The sequence below is a fragment of the Thunnus thynnus genome, chromosome 10, assembly GCF_963924715.1.
Source record: "Thunnus thynnus chromosome 10, fThuThy2.1, whole genome shotgun sequence".
Lineage (NCBI taxonomy): Eukaryota > Metazoa > Chordata > Actinopteri > Scombriformes > Scombridae > Thunnus > Thunnus thynnus.
The window spans coordinates 27,552,827-27,573,645 of record NC_089526.1 but is presented as its reverse complement, the minus strand read 5'-3'; the positions used below and the strand labels follow the sequence as shown (position 1 = coordinate 27,573,645).

Sequence of the window (20,819 nt, the reverse complement as noted above, 5' to 3'; positions counted from 1 at the left end):
TACTATGGAGGTCCTTTACTGGTACTTCATGGTCTACACTAGAGGTCTTCAGGCCCTTCAGGTCTCTGAGTCACTTTAAAAGAGTCAAACATGGTGTCCTTCTTGGGTTGACAGGATATTTTTAAAGATGCTGGTCACCAATTCTTCCACACTGCAGATGGCTGGTACCAATCTGATAATGATCTATTACTACTTAAACACTGCAATAATATTCACAGCTATTTAAGATTTCTGTTTTCTGTCCATTTATAGTGATGGTGGAACACAGACGTGACTAGTTTGTTCCGCTACACTGATTTATAATCGAAGTTAACTTTGAAAATAAAACTTTTACAATAAAAGCTGTAGTATATAAATTTACAAAAGCATTTGCAATTTAGATAAATAAATATAGAGGAATTTACTTATACTGAGTCATCTCTCTAAGATACGCTGACATGTGACCCAAGTATGGATGCCCATGGCCGGGGGAGAGATGGCCAACCACCTGCCCTAAACACAGGTCATAACCAGGAGGTCTGGAGGAGCCCAAAGTCACCCCTACACCCTTACATACTGACACAAGCTCTGTCTCTTCTGCCCTTTTTGTGCAGACACATGGGGAAGGCTGGGAGGAGGGGTGAGGATGGTGGAAAGCACATATGTCATTTATTCGCCAGTCCTAAAAATGAACAACATGTGAAGGAATGTCTCCCTCTTGTTCTGCTAACTAGTCTGTCACTTTACCGGAGAGCGAGAGAGAGAGAGAACTATAAAGCGAAAAAGAGAAGAAGAGGGTGGAAATGAGTGAGACAGAAAAAGAGGGAGAGACAGAATGAGACAGAGAGAAAAAAAAATGAAAAGCTTGGTTGGGATCAGTGGGAATGAGGAGGTCTGGAAGCTCATCCCAGTGGAGAGAAGCAGAAGGGCCCTGTAGCGCTGCTCTCAATCTGGCCAATGCAAACAGCTGCGGTGCTAACACAATTAACAGCCGGATGAGTTAGTACCAGACACAAGGCCACACAAGCTCACCCCCCCAAACACACACATATGAGCAACACAATGCACCCGCACACAGTTCATATAATAAATTCATGCAGTATTTACACACACACACAGGCATAAAAACTAGAAATGTGACTCAATGATTTACAATATGTTCATAAAAAATGTGCAAAACACAAATAGAGAGGCCTTTACAAAACAGAAGCTGTACTCATATTGGACTTAGTCTGAATGCCTGAGCATCTAACACATCAGACTTCTGTTTGGTGCTATTCCACATTTGTTCTATTGATTTGACCGATTGTACTATTTCTCTGTACCAACATTAAAAACTCCTACCTCTTGCCAAGACTACCAAGCTTTACAGTGTTAAAAAGTCATAAAGCTTATGACTGACTTCACACAGAAATTCAAAGCCAATAGATGACAATGATAATGTGCTTATAATCTATTTTCACCCGAAAGAAAAACTGTTGGCTGTTAACATGTTGCTAGGTTTCAGGTGTAAAAGGATAAACTGTTGGAAGTTGCACTGTTAGAGATGGGGTAAGAGTGCTTTATAATGATCTACTGGTATATCTGAATACTTGTCAGCCAATCACAATGTCAGGTCAAGCCCACAAATACATGTAAGTGAAAAGCTTTACTTATTTTTTGAATTAAAATGTCCAGTAAAATGTACTGCACTGTATTGACATCTGGTCCCTCAGAAAGGTCTTTAACAACACCTTAACAGAAAAAAATTATTTTCTACTTCCTATTTTCTTTCCTTTAATTAAAACACATTTACCTTGGAAGACTGTGATTACTGTTGACACTTCAGTCATCTTTTATTTGTTGCATTTTGCCTCATTATATAGCCAAGTCAAACACAATGGTATAGTATGTAGACCATACAATATCTGACCATATGACCATGTCTGAACATATCATTTATCATACTGCAGACAACTGATATTTAGTCATATGGTGCAAAAATTACCATTATTTTATGTTAATTTATTCCAATTTCTTTGGAGGGGCATGTAATAAGACTTCTGCTGGCTTGTGAATATTTGTGAAGTAAGAATAAGCATCTGTCACCTTTGCCTCTTTGTCTCCCTCAAATTACAACATCATATGGTAAGGTTTTGCAAGATTGAGAGACACCAACAGAATCAATTTCAACTTTGAAGATTGTTTTGGACTTAAGCAAGTTACCTATTGGACAACACTAGCAGTACCACTAACAATGAACCACACAATACCAGCCTTGGGTGATGATTCAAAGGTTTTTTTTCCTATTTTGAACATAAACAACCTTATCAACAACCTTATTTTCATGTTTCCTCACATTCACAGACACACTGCACTGAATGGACTCTAATCAGGAGACTATAAAGTTTGAAGCCCTGGACTGTGGCTCTTAGCTCAGCATAGGTGCACAAGCCAATATTTGTATTATTGTTTTTTTTTTTTTGTTTTTTTTTTACCAACAGTGAATCTCTGCTTCTTTTCTTCAACCTGAGAGAGGTCTTCCTTCTGTGCTGACAAGCATGCCAGCCCTGCCTCTTTGTGTTTGTACTTCATGTGTGTTTACGTGGGTGTCTGTGTGTCCTGGATGCCAGAGCACCAGATGGAATCCATTGTTGTCCTCTGCTATTTCTATCAGCACATGGATAGAGAAGAGAGTGAGCGTACTTTTCATCTTTTTTGCAATAAAAGAAACTGTCCAGTGGCTGTCCTGAAAATTGAATCAGTCCTTGAAAGAAGCAGGTGTAGATGAATGTCTCTGTGTGGCCTTTTTATCCAGCTTATGCATTACACATGCATAGACAGTGCATCCCAATACACTTATAAGTGTATAGTAATAATTACAAGTGACATTCTCAACAAATATTATTTATAATGCTTTAGATTAACAAAAGCAGTAGACAGGTTGTATAAAAAACACTGAAAGTGGAAATTAAAGTGTTTAATTAAATGTTATCTTTTCATCTTGCCACCACTGACTAGCTTTATTAAAAAACAAGGTCTGGGTACAAGCTGGGACCCTCCCTGGCACCAGATAGAGTGTGGTGCTGACAATCCAACCCACATAGCTTGGCATTGGTCCTAGTCCAGGCCAGAGCCCTTCCGCTGGCAGGAGGAGGAAGAGGCAGGCTGTGGGGTACTCAGCTGGTTGAGGTCAAATGCATGTGCACACGTACACACAAACCCGGGCTCAATAGGGCTCCAGTGGTGCAAACAAACAGAGCCAGAAAGCCTTAACCTGCCTGTCAACACAAACACACTGGGAAAGACAGTGAAAGAGAAATGGAAAAGCGCTCTCAGTCCCTACGGGTCAAGGGCAGACCCAGCCCTCTTAGAGTGACAAGAGCTTGCAGTGACAAGTTAGGATGACAGAATGTATTCACAGAGTACAGCCATCATAAAGGTCACTACAATGGAGAAAATGTCCTGGTAAACGGGAGCAGTTCTTGACCCTGCCCTTTCAGCTCAAAGCTTTGGATCTGGCTGAATGCAGTTGCTGTGTGGAGGAGTCTGATAGAGAAGCATGTGCGAGCTCGGGCAACTGCAATCATATGCGCTTAGTGGATGTTAAAGAGAATAGCAAAAGCTGTAAATGAGTAAGGCCTTGAAGTGTAATAAAGCCTCCAGTTCTTCCATGTCAATCAAAGAGCTGAATAATGAAGTCTGCTCTCATGAAAAACCTCCTGATCCCATGATGACCATCTGGATGAATCATGACCTCTTCCACTTTGTTTAAACAAGCGAGATAACAAGGTACCACTAGGAAGATTTCGCCACTGTTTGAGAGGGTATTTTTTCATTCATTAAGACAATATTCTCCAACACACCCATCTAATTTTTCAACATATTTCCTTTTTTATTTTTTGCATTAAAAACAATGTACAACTGCATGTCACAGTTGAATATTTGCATTTACTGTTTGAATGTACATAACAACTACATACTGGCCTGAGTGAAAGTTCACTTGGTAAAAGTGTAGCATATGGGTGATGGGTGCTGATGCTTAAAGTCGTATCTCTCTATTCAAATGCATGTCAGTGGAATAGATTAGCCCTATTTAACATTAGATCCGTGTGAGTGCATGAAGGTGTGTGCAATGCCTGCTGTCTGAATGCACAATTGACTACATGTGTGTTGCAGGCTGAGGTGGTACCAGGTGAGGTGGCAGTCCACACACACACACACACACACACGCACACACACACACACAGGCCTGTTTGATGAAAGCTAGGTACCAGAATAAGTGTCAAAGCCGCACCAGAGACGTACCCAGTCATCCAACGTCAAATGCCCTGGTCACCCACCTGCACTACTAAACAGTGCAAGACCCCGCCCCCTCCCACTCACATAAACACACACACACACAGGGTGGACCTAACCAGCAGTGTACCATGTTCAAACAAGAACCCAGCCAACCAAACACTCACACAAGAGAACAAAACAATTGTTCGTTGTTTGACGAATGTAGGGCTGCGTTTCTGCCTGTCACACAGCCTGTTAGATGTTACTCCGGATCAAATATGACACAGGTGGCGCAGCAGTGTGGCAAGTAGCAGAAGACCTACAAATAGGTGGCTGCTCTGAGGCATTTTGGTAAGGTACAGTGCCTTTAATGTGTTTTGTATATATTGAGCTCAGAGTGTGTGAAAGAGATTCAGCTGGGACCAGGTGCTAACTGGGTCTGGCTGGTTAAAGCGGTCATCATCACAGTGAGGGGATGAAAGCAGGTAAAAGCTGTGGCTCTTGTGTTGTAAACCGCTGCTGTAGAGATGGAGAACTGCAATGCCAACACTTGTGGTGCAGTTTGATGACTTCACTGGCCTTGGGATAAATTATCTGCATACAGGGTCTGGACTTCTTGTATCACCAAGGTCACAATGAGGGGAGACTCAACTGACAACTACGACATGCAAGGACAGGATCACATGACTGAAGCGCGTAACTGAGCTAGCTCTTTTGCTAGCAAGCTAATCCACTAACCTGTTTTCTACTGACTGAACACTGTGCGAGCAGATCATGGATGTACAAGCCGATACATCTCATCTTATAGACCACAAAGACTCTGGGTTTGATGATGTTGATCTGATGAGTTTTTAATTAAACGAACATATTATGGAAGGAATTAGTGTTAAAAATTAGGTTTTTTCTACACTGGCATTGAACTGTGTTCTCTTTAATATCTGTTATTTCAGTTATTAGACTTTTGCTGGACGACACATTAAAGAATTTGACAGAAAATTCTGTTGATATAACTTTGATACATAAATTGGAAAGTAATACTGAAGGGATCCTTAAATGTAGTTTTCAAAATCTGATAAATTTGATGTCTTGTTGGCATGAATATTCACAATGAGCATGTCATAAGTTGGGAAGTTGGCTGCCACAACAATGAGTTTGTTTCTCACCGTTTAAACATTTGTAAATGTTTTTCAGTGTTCTAATCACAATGTGTCCAAACTAAATAGAGCTGAAAGAATAAAGAAACACAGCAGGTTGATTAACAAACTTGACCGAGTTTTTCTCTTGGCTGTAGAGAGTTGTACCCATTTTCCAGTGACAGTTGTATTTTGTTCTTCTTCACCGTTTACCTCATATTACAGTACAACTAGACAAGCTAGCAAGGCTACCGAAAACTTGCCTATGACTGTCGCGGTCAGTCATGTGATCCTCTCCTTGCAGGTCTTAGTTGTCTGTCCAGAGTCTCCCATCTCCATGAGTGATTTATTGATACAATGGGAGGTGAAATGAAAATGGCTCCAAGTAACTTTGACTTTAGGCTCAGAAAGGGTTGTAACAACACTGACAGTACTTAATGTCCCAAACTGAAAACAAAAAAAGTACCAAATGCAAAAGAATACAGCAACTACAATATAATTAATTTATCTTTATCTTATATCTACCTATCAACAAACCCAATCAACCTCCAAATGATAAACCATGCATGATATGGGTATTAATAAACCTTAATTAGCCATGCATAAAATTTGTGCTGCAGGTTTCAACACTGTCACTTAAGTTTTGTTCCCACATGTATGTTGCTACATACCAACAAGGTGTTATGGCTATCTAAGCTTTATATTGGGATACCCATATATTTCCCACGCATGAACACTCACAAACGGTCAGGTCAAGGGTGAAAAGGAAGTAGCATGAGACTGATATTAAAAGTGATGACTTACTTCTGGCAGAGCTGGTTAAAGAGGATCTTGGGATTGACCGGGCCTTTTCCTGGTTCTTTCATGCTCTGGAGGAAGAGAAACATGGCGGCAGTCAGGGGCTCTGGACTGGGCAGCGTTACCGTCAGTGGACTCTGGAACAGGTAGAGACAAAATTAGAAATTTTAAAAATTTGGATGTTATGGAAGGAACAGGATCCAGCTAAAGTGTGTAAGGGTATACCAGTGTACCAACAACTGGTTTTATGTAACTGAGAGTTTATTTCATTCACTTATTCAAATAAGTATTCTTCTTACAAAATAAGGTCAGACGTACCATTATAACAAATCAGTTCTTATTTCAATTTCTGGCGTGACCATTGAGAAGTTTTAATTGTACCTTCTAAAATTAGAATAAAAGTTGCAGTCAATACCAAAGAATGCACTTAACAAGACCATCTTCCAGTTAATTTATTCACTTTCGTTTGTCATATTAGTGTCTGTGTCAGCTGCCACTGATCTCATGAATGCAGAGAAAGGATCAGACAGATACTGAGAATTAGAACAATCAATTCAAAGTCATTTGTGTTTGTCCAATTTGTTGGTTGGTTATGAGAAAAGTAAGCTTTTAGAAAAGTAGAAGTGAGGGACTGCAAACTGTACCAGATGGGTGTCAACAGCAGGGCAGATCCTCAGTTTGTACCCTTTCTCCTTCAATTCCTGGATGAGGTCGATGAGCATGTGTGTCTGGGACAGGTTCTGTGGGAACAGAATTAAATGATTTTACCTGTGTTTTAGTAACATTTTATCAATCCTGTGGAACTTTTATGTGAATTTTTATGAATACCGGTATGGACATGGATGAAAATAAAGAATCAGTTAAGCAGTTGAATACTTTACATGAACATCAGTGGAGAATCAAATTGGTGACATGCTGACATTTTACCATGTATCAAATAAAAAAACCCCAACAACAAATTTGTGAACAAGAAAAACATCAACAACAAAAAAAGTTACGATCCTTTAAAGATATGAAACTGTATGAAACCACACTTAGCTTGTGGCAATTCAATGTGGTCAATTAAAATACCCTTCTGAAATGTTATCTCCATTTTAGTAGGATTTGGGAAACTTGTGGTGAGTTCATTATTCTGAAAGAAGCTTTCAAATCTATCTATGATCTGAGTTTGAAATGTAGAGAAGATCCTTGGTGAAGCAGTCATTGTCCTTTCATGTTAGAGAAGCATCTTTTCCTTCCCTTTCAAGAGATATTTGTTTTGTCACATCCTGGCAGTGAAGACAGTTGCTATGGAAAACACACAATGGAGCTGGCATTGTGAACGCAGACACAGCTCATCCTCTGACAATTATGTATTTTCACCAGAAAGATTGCAACATCAAGGAGACAATACAAACAGACAGGGAGAGGGAGGGAAAAGCATGTAAAGCTTGCTCACTCGAATTTCAATCAACGAGGAAGGCCCTACGGGTGATTAACAAAATGGCGGAAAAAAAACAGGTTCATTGTTAAAGAGGCATGTCAGTTTGCAGTGACCATGACACGAACAGAGAAAGACTGGGGAGGCTCTTGCTGTGTTGTATAATAATAATAATAAATAATACATTTAATTTGTAGCACACTTTTCATTCATAGCGAAACTCAAAGTGCTACTGTATTAATAACATAGAACACAACATAAAGAAAATAGTAATAAGAGTTAAGATGAAAAAGCCTTCCTAAATAGAAAGGTTTTTAGGCCTTTTTTTTTTTAAAAAGAGACACTAGGGTCTGTGCTGCCATCAGATGGTTAGGAAGGCTGTTTCACAAGCGTGGTGCAGCAGAGCAGAAGGCTCGATCCCCCGTGGTGCGGAGCTTAGTACTGGGGACCCAGAGGAGCAAGCTGCTGGCAGCTCTGAGGGTGCGGGTGGAGGTTTGTGGTATGATCAGTTCCTGTAGGTAAGGACGCCCATGTCTGTCAATGGATTTTTATGTATTTGTATGTATGATTTGTATAATGAACACGCTCTGCACCGACTAAGTGCCACTCATGTATGGGCAGGTGAACACGTTTAAGACGGGACTGCATTTACTGTTGCATTGAATATACTTCAACATGACCTCAAGGCCTAGCTTATTTACACTCAGAGTCACTGTAAGACCGTAATTTGGTTTACTATAGGTCAGGCTACAAAGAAGCGCCACTTGAGGAGTGTTTACATTGTCATGATCATGCTTCAGATTTAGAATGACAGCTACTTATAGTCACAGCTACCTTGCTGTTATTTCATAAGGTATTCATTCTGAAAAAATGTGTAATATTACTGCACCATATTTCACAATCCATGATAAAAATCAATTAATTAGCAATATGTTGGCCTTTACTTCTTCACACATGCACAGAGAATATGAACAGACTCAGTAGTACCAACCTGCATAACGGCGTTGAAGAAGCAGGTGTTACCAAGGTTATTGATGCCTTTGACAGGAACCAAGGTGCTGTTGATGGCTGGACTCTTGCCTCTGGGGGGATCAGTATAATCTGATGGTTCCTCTCGCAGCTTGATGATCTTGGGTGACGATGCTGAAACACAAAAACAAAAAATAGGTTGGTGTTACAGAGTAGTAGAATATCAAATGTATATTGGTAAAATGATACAACAATTCAACCATGATTAGGCTTTTACTTTAAGGTTATTAGAGCTACAGCTGAGATGGTGGCTGGGGTGGCAACTTGGTCTGGGATTGGGAGAAACCTTCAGCCTTGCAGCTAGAAAATTTTTACTTCCTTTAAATTTTGATTGTGGCAGGATACTGAAGAAAATTGGGCTCAGCCTTGATGCTAGGCTGGGGCTGGGAGCAGGGTGCTGGGATGGCAGCTGGAAGGAAAGCTGGGTCATTTGGGAAAGCAGATGACAGCTGTAGAAGTTTCCGCTGGTTAGTGTGGGGGGGGTGGGGGTTGGGGTTGGAGAGATTGCTCTCCAGAGCCAGCTGTTACTCCTGATCACCGATGAAAACTAACCTTAAACAGCAACTAAGATACAGATGGTCAGAATCTGACAGTGACATGCAGATAGTCTGCTGGGGACAGAATAGGGAAGGTGCTGTGGCTATGAAAGCTGATGGCGTGCCAGCAGCTAACAACAAAGCTGACACCATGATGACTTAATACCAATTGCATGTTACTGATACGTGTCACTAGCTACCAATACTCTAATTACTGAGGGATCTTAAAAATGGAATTTAGGGTCAAGCACACAGTTGATCATCTGTACATAGAAACACTTTGTGGCCATTGGCTCCGCTATCCAGCAGAAAATGGATACTTCACCTTATCCTTAACTTTGCATTAAGTGTCATAATGGCTGGAAATGAAAAACACTTAGCTCTGTGCGGTAGTTTATGTGCAAAAAGGTATAGGTATCATCATTACGTGTCACTAATTTAAGTAAGGGATGATAACTGACAAGTTGTACGTTCAATGTTTGTAATTGAATCACCTGACAAGAAGCAGAGGTTCTTGTTGGTTAAAAATCTTACAAAAACACAATAACATAATATTCATATTATCATCCATATTGTAATGGCCTGCAACCCCACAGAGCACACCTCATGAACAATTAAGTAGGAAAAAGCACCAATTACTTCTACTGTAACTAAATATGCACCATAAATTCCAAAAAAGTGTCAGAGAAAAGAAAGACCATGTCTCTCTCTTCCATCAAATATGAAACATTATAAGTTTCACAAAGCCACTTCACATTGCTTTCTATGTAAAATTGGTAGTTGCATTTTGGGAAAAAGGAAACTGTGTGAACACGATATAAAACTATGTTCAGTTGGAATATGAAAAAAACTGAGGTGGTGCAAATGGATTTAAAGTAAAGGGATGGAGATGACTTGTTCCATCAGTGGAAGATGTGTTGCTCTAGAAGGTGCTACTTGAGGCAAAGAGGTGTTCACTCAATGTGATATTGGAGAAGAGAAGAGATCCAAAAAAGAACAGGCCAATCGGCTTCAAGCTGGATTTCATATGTTCTACAGTGGATGAAAGACTCAGTGTAGTGTAGAAATGCATGGTTCCTCTAACATGACACAACATAACTTTACAGAAACAACATGAGACATTGAGATGTCCTGCTCGCATGTTGTCATGGGGATTTCTTTCACCTGCACATCTTTCATGTAAACTACTCAAGCGCTGAATGTATCACAATGTGTAACTTGCCAGCTGCAAGTACTGCAACGTTATCTAGCATACATGATGAAGATTGGTATGCAAACAAGACATGCACAACTGACTATTGCCAGAGATGATCACTTCTAACTCAACTGGCATTATTCTGTTTGGTGAGTGGAAAAACAAAGGGTGTTCTATCACATTAGGCATTAACTAGAGAACAAGTGAGAAGTCCCAAGGCTGTAAAGAGAAAACAGGAGACGGCCCTCTCACCCTTCCGCATAAATTACTAATTTTACACTATTTGTGCTGTCTTTCATGCTCCAGGAAGCTGGAAGATCCCGAAGCACCTACCCCACACACACACACACACACACACACACACACACACACACACACACACACACACACACACACACACACACACACACACACACACACCTGTATACACAGTCTTTCTAACAGTTTCTGCACCACTAGCTAAATACCAAAAGAGAGACATACAGATGTCTTAAAAATGTGCCGAATGATGACCATTATATTTTCTGATTGGTAGGAAAGAACTGTCTTTTCGCAAGAACTGTGGCATAATTTCTTTTATTTAATAGTAATGTAGAAGTGGGCAGAGACATTTTTGTGTGTTGGTTGGAGATCAAGGTTGAGCTGATATTTCAGATTTCCGAGTGGGCTCCTAAACAGCAAACTATTTTAATGCAAGACAGATAGAATTCCTCCCAGCGGCGGTGTCTAAAATCTTCTGAGCATCCTTGAATACACCGACAAGAGGAGTTTGCACAACAGTAGCTGTTCCATCACAGCTGTATAACCATATGACACAATGAAAAAAATGGTTAAAAGGTTCTTTTATATATTATAGAAAATTACAAGACAAAGAATGATTTTCATGTTAATTAGAATATTATTGCTTTAAAATTTCAATGACTGATGTTGTGCTATCATTGTCTTTATGCATTCAATGAGTTATGAATAGTAAATAGAGAACTACAGGTTCCTTTGTTGTAAGCTAGTAGGAAATTTCAGGGCAAAATAGCAAAATTCTTGTGGGGAGTGATGGTAGTATCTGCAGGCTGTAGAGAAATCACATGAATGCTGGTAAACACAAAAAGAGTTTAGTCCATGAGCACTTCACCCATATAAACCAGTCAAGAGAGCAGGCTGGCAGTGGGGTCACTGGCCTGACCTTGCTTTTGCCCAAGCTAAAAAAATTCACTTGAACCGTAAACCATCATAATCATCATAATAGCCTGCAACCTCCACTCAGAGGAGTCTTCGTAAAAGGGCAACTTTTCTGTTAAACCCATTTGAGAGGAAAAAACACATTTACTGTAACACACACACACACACACACGCATACACAGTACATCTTTCAGGTCTGCCACATCAATATATTTTCTAGCCTGCACAAACAGTGTAGCTTTATATTTACATTGCTTTACTGATGAGAAACAAAGTGAGGCTCGTCCTGTAGTTTTGGGATTAAGAAGGTTCAGCTTGTCGGGACGACAGGCTGTTGTGGCGCTCCACCCAGTGGTGCTAAATGCATCTGGCCCCCCATGCTGGCAACATCTGGGGTTTCCATCTCTTCTATGAAGCCATAAGGGAGCTCCCATATGTCAACACACACAATGCATGGAAAACAAGTGGAGATGTGGAAAGACAGCAGCCCCGATCAGGAAAAACAAACTGTATTTTTTGATTTGGTGTGAGACTATGAAGGTGTGAAAATATGTGTCTAAGCAAGTGTGAACGACTGAGCAAAAGAGAAAATAATTAAGAGAGAGAAAGAGTGTTTACATTAGTGTGTCTACTTGTGGTGTGTGTGTGAGCAGAGACATAAAATCAACAGACTTAAAGCAACTTAAGTGTAAGAGCTGCGACTAGCACTTCAGCTAAGAGGGAGCAGAGGAATGAGGAAACTAACTGGGCGGAATGGGGATGCCTATGGACACACTCTGCATCTGGGACCGTCACCCAAGGTAAACAATGTTCAGGGAGCCATCTGGTTGAGACTGGAGAGAGGGGGGCAGAAGAGGGCAGTTGGGGGGGCAGTGGGTGGAGGGAAGGGTTGCAACGAGCACAAGCATATGGAAAAGCAGATTTTTCCTCTCCCTGCAGCAGTCAGCGAAGGCAAATGTCAGCATGCGCTGCGTCCACGCTTGACTGTGCTGCACTCGGCACCACCTGGCCCTCCTTGCTCAGCCACCGAGTATGGGCAGCAGTGACACTGTGGAGCCTTTCCCCAGGGTGGAGGAAAGCATCACGGTGCTCGGGCTCGTCCACATGCACGCATGTACACCAACACCTCCTACACTCCCTGCTCTTTTTCACACAAGAGATACACAAAGAAACATGGGACATGGGACTTTTGTAGAAAACAGTATTAGAGTACTTGCTAAAGAAAGGGAAAAAACATACAAAGCTAACTGCGATCTTTCAAAAAAGCGAGCATGTGTTTTGTTTTGACATTTTGTCGAGACGAAGAATTAACCAAGGCCAACACCAGACTTCCGTTAAGAAAATTCAAGCACATGAAACAATGCCATAAACAAAATGTTTTCTTTTCAAATACAATGATGTTTTTTTTGTCTCACAGCCACTTGTAAAAATTTTATGGATATAATCAATCTAAAAACAAGAGCCTGTAAAAATATATTTTCCTTAAAAAGGCTTTGAGTTGCTTTTTTTTTTTTATACTCTTCCTAATGTGGTTTCCAGTTGGGCTGAGAGACAGTCGAATCGTATGGCCAGTGGGCTTCATGCCTCCATGTTCACTTACAGTGCTGCAGTGTGAAGGGCTAAGGCCAGCTCCCTTCATGCAGAGCAGGCAGTCAAGAGGAAGGCCAGGCAACACCAAATGTCTTATTAATTTGCTAATTTGTTGTGACTGCAGGGCACGAAAAGCCTGTTTCCTTGCCATCTGAGGCCAAGAGAACCCAGTGCCACGTTACTTACAGACACACACACACATATATACACACAGCTTTTGCTACCCACTATCTGCCCTACTTTCATGTGCGGTGGTGGGAATAAAGACAGAATCACCCTTGATTACCTCCATGAAGGCACCACCAGGGGACAAGCATCTTACTGGCTACTGACTCGGCTAAGCAAAACTGACAGTGAGCTATTAACTATGGCTTCCACAATCGACAACCAGAGGCAGGAAACCAGGTGAATAAAGGTGCAGTTATCATTCAGCCCTATTTCTTCCACTTCAGCCTTTGGCCCTGGTCTCTCAGAGAGTCGATGTAGATATCGATCCATGGAAAGTTGAGCCAAAGAGTAAACTAGACACACAGCTGGATCCTCAGTTGCTTTCTAGTAATGGAGGTGTTAACATTTAGATGAAGTGTTATCCTCGCAGTCAAACAGTCGAGGTTCGAAACAAAATGTACATAATTATTCCATGTACAACAGGTACATGTCAGCACACTGGGCTTTAAAAGTTCAGATTTCATGTTCGGTTTCAAATCTGATCTCACGATCATTTCAGACAGAAAAACAATACTTATTCGGTCATTCGTTCTGTTTGACGCTTAGTTGTGCTGCGGAGCTCTGAGACATTTAGTGAGTTTGAGCTGTGTTTGCTGTTTTGCGATTTCAGCATAAGAAATATAAGTACCTGCATTTTCAAAGGTGAAATAACAAATAAAAATAAAAAATCTTGATATTCATTTTTTCAACAACACAGGAAAATCCACCAGGCTATGCGTCTTTCAAGTGTCTTGACTCTTTGCCTTGTGTGTCTATGAGAGACATACAGTAGACAGACAGAGAGAGGATAATATGCCCTTGTCAGATTTTTTTGACTTGACTATGCACTTCATTGTTATCTGCAGTGGTATGTCGCTGTCTATGAAGATATGTCATGGTGTGTTTTGGAAACCATGCAAAGGACAATTCTACAAATGTTTGCTAGGTACAACAGATGTGCTCCATGCTGTGATCGACAACGTACTTTGATGGTTTCAAGTGTTGCTTTTTTGTAATCGCACGTTCCATCGGCATATAGCCATTTAACCTTTAACACATTTGCACTCGGTGGATACACAACAGTGCTTAATGAAAGAATGTTGGTACAAGTCTAGTATCATCTCATTTTTTGTACAAGAAAAATCCTTATTTCCTTAATAAAGTTATTTTGGAAAAAAATGCATAAATATTTAGGTGTAGATATTTAGAACTTGCACATTCTCATAGAGTTAAGGGGCTTATCCAGACATAATTTTTTAGCAATAACATTTTGCTTTATTCTTTTATTTCCTTTATCATTTGTTTACCTATTTCTGTGACATAAGAGGCAAACCTTATGTTTAATAGATATAGCCTTTGTTTCAAGACTTCTTGCCCCAACCAAACACAACGCTACAAATCTAATCCATGGAAATTGTTTTTTTTAAATGCTTCTATAAATCATCTACAAACAAATTTTCAAATAGCACTTATAGCATTAAGCTAGAGAACAGTTTTATAACCGATTCTTTATGTTGCAAAATTATAAAAGAAAATATATATACACTGTATATGGAATAGTAATACAATATTACAGTAATATAATTGATAACAATCACTAAAAATTGACAGATTCGAATGAGAAACAAGCTTTGATGTCTATTCAGAACCAACATTTTAATTTGCTCCACAAAGACTCCCCAGCTGTGTTACAAGCTGGAGTCTAGCTCCCTGAGGTCAATTCGCTTTTTACTGGGACTCTGGTACTTGAGTTGAAGGCCTTGATGGTGAGAGAGCACAGTTAATCGACTTTCTTTCTTCCCTGAGCTGTTGTACAAAATTATTATAGATTCTGAAAAAAAAATCCTTGCTGGGGCTCCTTTGTGCTTGGGGTCTATAGGGAAAACAGTACAACAGCAGCTTCTTCTGAAAACCTGGCCTTCACACTGAAATGCAATTTCACAAGCTCCTCAACAGACAACAACCGCCTATTTTGCTGCAACAATGGCTCCCTGCCTGTATACCTATTTGGCCAACCGGTTAGGAACAATTGGGTGGCAGGAAAGATGACAGGTAATTTAAAGAGGCAAAGGGGAAAGCTGTAGGTAGCCACTGTCCACCTCAGCAGATTGTTCCCCACCCACACGAGGCCTAGGGTTGGCACCGAGTCCACTAAAGGGCTGCTCCACAAACATCCAGATATATAAATCACACACTACTTGCTCATCCACAGTCGTCTTTGCTTAAACTTGGTTTTGCTACAAACACAACAAACTGGGATGAAAAAATAGTCACTGGAAGAACAACATGAATTCTAAAGGAATAGTAATAGTAGAATTAAACTTGAGAGATTTGGTTTGTTAGGAGTGGTCTGATGGAGATGGAAACTGGAAATGTGCACCTTAGTCAACCATCATTACTCCTAATTTCTAAATACTTTCAGCACTATACATTTCTTGCACTCCCTGAGGTTCTGTTTATCCCTTGTTTGTCGCTTCAGTGTGACTGAATAACACAAACTACTGTATATGGGCCCTCTAAAACATCCTTTACTCACATAATCTGCAAATCCCTCAGGAATGTGATGTACTTGGCAAACCAAAGTTATTCAGAGTCTGTTATGTATTTCCAGAAGGTGCCTGTTCTCTCCGTTTCAAATAATATATTGTGCCATAAGAATCCAGCTAACTTCACTACTGAATTCAAAGATAAATTTGTAATGGCCAGCAAATGTGTAATACAGATCAAATAAAATAGGGTATTTGCTTGAGTTGAACATTGTTTTCAACATTCTGTATATGTGTATCTGTGTGTGTCCACTGAGAGTTAGTGCGCTCCAGCTGTTAGGATCCAGTCGCTCTGACTTGTTGAGGACCCTGGCTCCCACTAGTGCAGCACACAGGCCCAGAGGTGGTGAGACATACAGCGGCTCGATGGAGGAAGCAAGGGACAGAAACAGATAGTGATGGAAAGACAAAGAACGAGAGAGCAGAGACTGAACCCCATGCAGCTGCTCTTGTTCTTCAGGGAACCCAGCCGGGAAGCATCGCTCAAGCGCCTAATTCCTCTAATGCGTGTAGTCATGCGATGTGCAGGGTGAGGGTGAGGGTGGGGGACTGCTACAGCATCAACCCTGCATCTCTGCAGCCGTGGCTGAGAGTCGGATGGAGGACCAGCCTGACTGGGCCTGGGCGGCTGGCCTATGGCCACTGGCAACTGGGCACCGGGCACCGGGCAGGGGGCTGAGCAGAGGCAGCCAGTGAGACCATAAGTGCAAAAGCCCACCACCCTGATCAGCTACAGCCGGTTAAGACGCCTCTCAGCATGCCAGCACAAAGTAGAGGAGGTACAGGGAGGCAGCACAGAGGCAGGAACAGACGGTGTGTGTGTGTGTAAGTACAGAGAGGGGGTGGGGGTAATATCTATATGGTTGACAGACTGGGGGAGGAGGGCTCAGGTGGTCAGAGTAAGGTGAAAGGGCAGAAGACTGAAAGTAGGCAGTCAGATTGTCATACATTAGAATGAACACAACCAGCTGCTATGCAACTCAAATTCTCCTCCATGATTTCACTGGTGATAAATATGTAATATACTGTAATATGGTTTTTATAAAGCTTTACAGTGACATCCATTAGAAATAATGCCAGTGCACATAGAGCGGTTTCACTCTGAGTGAATGCTGAGACAGGTTGTGTCAACATTGAGGATTACAGGTAAAATCGAGGGATTCTGATGACCACTGCCACCAGGGGGAGCAGGTGTACTACAGTCCATTCCTGGTACGAGGGTGGATCACTCACAAACTAGGGCTGCTCGATTATGGCAAAAATCATAATCACGATTATTTAACACGATTACTCATTGACTTTGGAAATATCATGTATTTATTGAACTTTTAAATAAAACTCGTCTTTTTAATGGTGGATTTCCTTGAACTTTAAATATAATTCAACTGAAAAACAAATAAATGAATGTAAAAATTATGTGAAAACTACTGAACATGTGATAAATAAAAATGAATCAGACCAAAATAACTGAGATCATATCATTGCAGTGATTGTTAAGATGCATGTTGTGTGGAGAGTGATGAATACTAAAATGATCATTCATCATGGTACTTTGACACGCAAGAGGTTTGACCGAAATGATTGTATTATCATGCAGTATGTTTACATGCACTTGAGTAACCAGATTAGAGTTGCTTTTCTCCAGAAAGCTGATCTCTTAACTGTCATGTGAACGAGAAACCTGCTTTCTGCAGTCAGAGTTTGGGATTAGAGAAACCTGGTTTCCACAGGTAGATTATACTCACTGGAGAACACCGATTTCTCTGCCATGTTTATGCGTAACACGGTTTCTAATCAGCTTTTTACAGGTAACCATGTGCACAATAACAGACTGCAGACAGATAAAGCTCAGTGTAAAGGAACTGGATGAAAGGAGAGATCATTACATGAAGCAAAGCATCCTTGTATCTAAAATGATAGCATCTTAAGTCTGACTGAAACTAAAATAAAGTAGCATGTAGATGTCTCAATAATTCAGTTTCCACTGCGGAATATGTGACTGTTTGTTCAATTCAGACACATTCACACTGTGAGAAAGAGCTCCACTCTGCCTGTCTGCCTCTCACTGCGCTGTCGGGCTGCTCCCACACATGATGTGCTGGATTTATAATACAAGACAAAACTAGAGTATCACTGTGAAACCAAATGTGGCACAATAATCGATTTATCTCAATTATCTTGTTTTCATAATTGTTGGAAGGCAAAATCGTAATTGAAAATAAAATTCGATTAATAGCCCAGTCCTATGACAAACAGTCTGCTAACACATTTTGAAGCTTTGTGACCAGGTCATATAGGAAAGTCACATTCATCTGTGCTCTAAGTCATTGCATAAAGTCTTTGTTAAAACAGTCAGGGATCTGGCCCCAGGACAGCCAGTTATATTCTGATACCCAGTGATGGTGTTATTGTGCTGTTAGATCTCAACTATCCACTTCAATTTCTGCTACTATCACATTATATTCTGGGTATATTTGTTATAATTTGGATACAAAAGAACATATTAAAGTGTTTGGGGTTCACCAGTGCAGATTATTACACAGAATTATGTACCACTAATATCTTGGTTTACAAATTTACAAATTGTCCGTGTTCAAGGCTAATCCTTTTCTACTTTAACTGAAGACAGAATTGCTAAATTAGAGGAACGTGTATATAAAACTCCAACAGCCTTGCTGAAACTGCAGTGAGGGTGTACGTGCCTGATAAAAGCTTGATTCAACAACAGTAGGTGGCCAGACCTCCAAGATTCTGCAAATACCTTACCTGATGCTGCCTTGACAGAGTGCTTTTGTAGAAAATCCAGGGTCTGAGCCAAGGCCTTTTTGTTACAGTGAGTGGAGAGCTCCTCATTACATTCAAAACACCTGTCACAAAGAGAGACGGTCACAGACAGACACAGAAAGGTTTAAAGTTAGGGTGGAATTTAACCACCCTCAAGAAACTAATGTTGAAATGAACTATTATTTGAAAACAGACTAACTTGGCTAAAGTGGAAAACCATTTATAAACACAAGCAAACATCATAATGGAGGGAAAAAACATTTAATACCAGGGTATTGGTAAAGACTATTTTTGCACCTAAAATGAGGTAAAATAAATTGTGGTAGCCAAGATCAGGAAGATTTAAGGGCAACACACACAAACACACTGTCAGTGTATGTTGTGCATCAAAACACACAGGCCTATTGAATCCTATATAAGCCCTCACGCAGGCGGCATTCTGATGCCCATCATTGCAAATTGACACACAGTCTTGACTTTTTCATTCCAGATCACAGTGAAAGCAGTTGGTAGGTTTCTCACCAGGCCTTCCACGTGCTCAAGCTAATGGTGATGCAGTGAGACTCAGGATGGAAAGTTTGGTGGTGCTTGACAGCATGCTGGATCCCTGACTGGTTACAGCCCTGTAAAACAATACATTGAAAAATCATAGTTAGTCAACAGTCTGATTTAACAAGCACAAAAACCATCCAGGAGCACATGTCCATGTGGTAGCACATGGTAGAGCTCGGCCATACAGCTCATAATATTTTTAAGCCCTCTGGATAAAAACAAAAGAATTAAATGGCTGTGACACCAAAAAAGACTGTTGCTCTAGGTTATTAATGATAATGCCCCTCTGTGTACTGCAAAAATACCCAAAAATATCACAAATATATTATAGATACTCACTATATTGCTGAGGCCCAGTGTGTTGGCCTGAAACAAATCTTACCTGGAAACCACACTTGAGGCAGACCAAGATGTCATGGGATTCTGCTGGCTCTCCATCGATCATGGTCCTTTCCTTGAGGCACTCAGAGCACACCAACCACACGCTGGACAGCACTGATTTCTTCACTGAGCTCAGGTCCACTGCCTTATTCACATGCTGGCAAGTCAGCCCTGATTAAAAAACAAAATGTTCTGTACTGTAATGATACATTTACCCTTCAATCACTTTTACAGACCAGTATGGGATTGGGTTATGTATTCTATTAATTTTGAGACAAATTCACAGTTATGGATATTCTACTCGTGTCATTGGACTTGGTTACAGTGTAGAAGTGTACAGCCCTGGTCTAGTAGGACAATTTTTCAACCCTGTAAATCCACAAAATACACAGAAAACCCATATAGTCTTTAATTAGTTGAAACCAATGTTGTATTTCAAATGTTGGAAACAGCAAAGAGCACCACATGAGAGTACTAATGGATACAGATGAATAATTGGTGGACACTTTAAGATGTAGTAATGTACAATATAATAAATAAATATTTGACTTTTTTGGGCCCAGTGAGGCTCAAGTGGATAGTGAATCCCATTCGCTATCCACTATGCCAGTGATCCTCAAAGTGGGGTCTGGGGACCCCCAGAGGTCTGTGGCACTATGCCGGGGGGTCTGTGAAAGTTTTCAGATTCATTCATTTAAATTAGCATGAAATGTATTTTTAAAATTTTATCTTATTTTGTGTTGGCTTGGCTTGACCCGGTTTGACTCAGCGTGTCAGCCAAGCGCAGCAGGGATCCTGTAGTGATAGCATCTCCACTACAAGTGCTTGAAGGTGTGTCTTTAACTGATGACACGCTTGTCTTGAGTTGATGATGTTTGAAAGCAGCAGGCTGTATACACCATGGCTGTAACTAGTGGTCAAAGGAGCGACTGTAGAACGGTGGATAAACACAGTTCATTTCCTATAAATTCTTCACAATATAAGTCCCTTGTTATTTTGTTATTAATATGAAGCAACAGCAGCAGGAAATGTTTTCATCAGCAGTAACTTAACACAACACGAAAAACAGCACTGCTAACGATAACTCGACATTTCATTTCCTAAAAGTTCTTGTTTTGCAGTCTACTTTATACAGATGTTGCAATGCAGGCATGTCTTCAATTTGACATAAACATATTTCTAACAAGCAATGAGGTGTTGCTCCATCATGTCTTGCAATGGGATGAAAGTTAA

The 20,819-nt window shown here is 40.6% G+C and overlaps 1 protein-coding gene across 1 annotated transcript in view; it reads right to left on the bottom strand.

Moving 5' to 3' along the window:
* The window catches only part of usp45 (ubiquitin specific peptidase 45), a 39,044-nt gene that overhangs the window by 13,557 nt on the left and 4,668 nt on the right, over positions 1 to 20,819 (bottom strand). Inside the window, exons 3-8 of the mRNA XM_067602330.1 lie at positions 19,588 to 19,757; positions 19,176 to 19,276; positions 18,636 to 18,736; positions 8,582 to 8,733; positions 6,815 to 6,910; positions 6,177 to 6,307 (exon numbers count right to left, since the gene is read on the bottom strand). Coding sequence (XP_067458431.1) covers positions 6,177 to 6,307; positions 6,815 to 6,910; positions 8,582 to 8,733; positions 18,636 to 18,736; positions 19,176 to 19,276; positions 19,588 to 19,757 — 751 coding nt within the window. The remainder of the gene's footprint in view (positions 1 to 6,176; positions 6,308 to 6,814; positions 6,911 to 8,581; positions 8,734 to 18,635; positions 18,737 to 19,175; positions 19,277 to 19,587; positions 19,758 to 20,819) is intronic.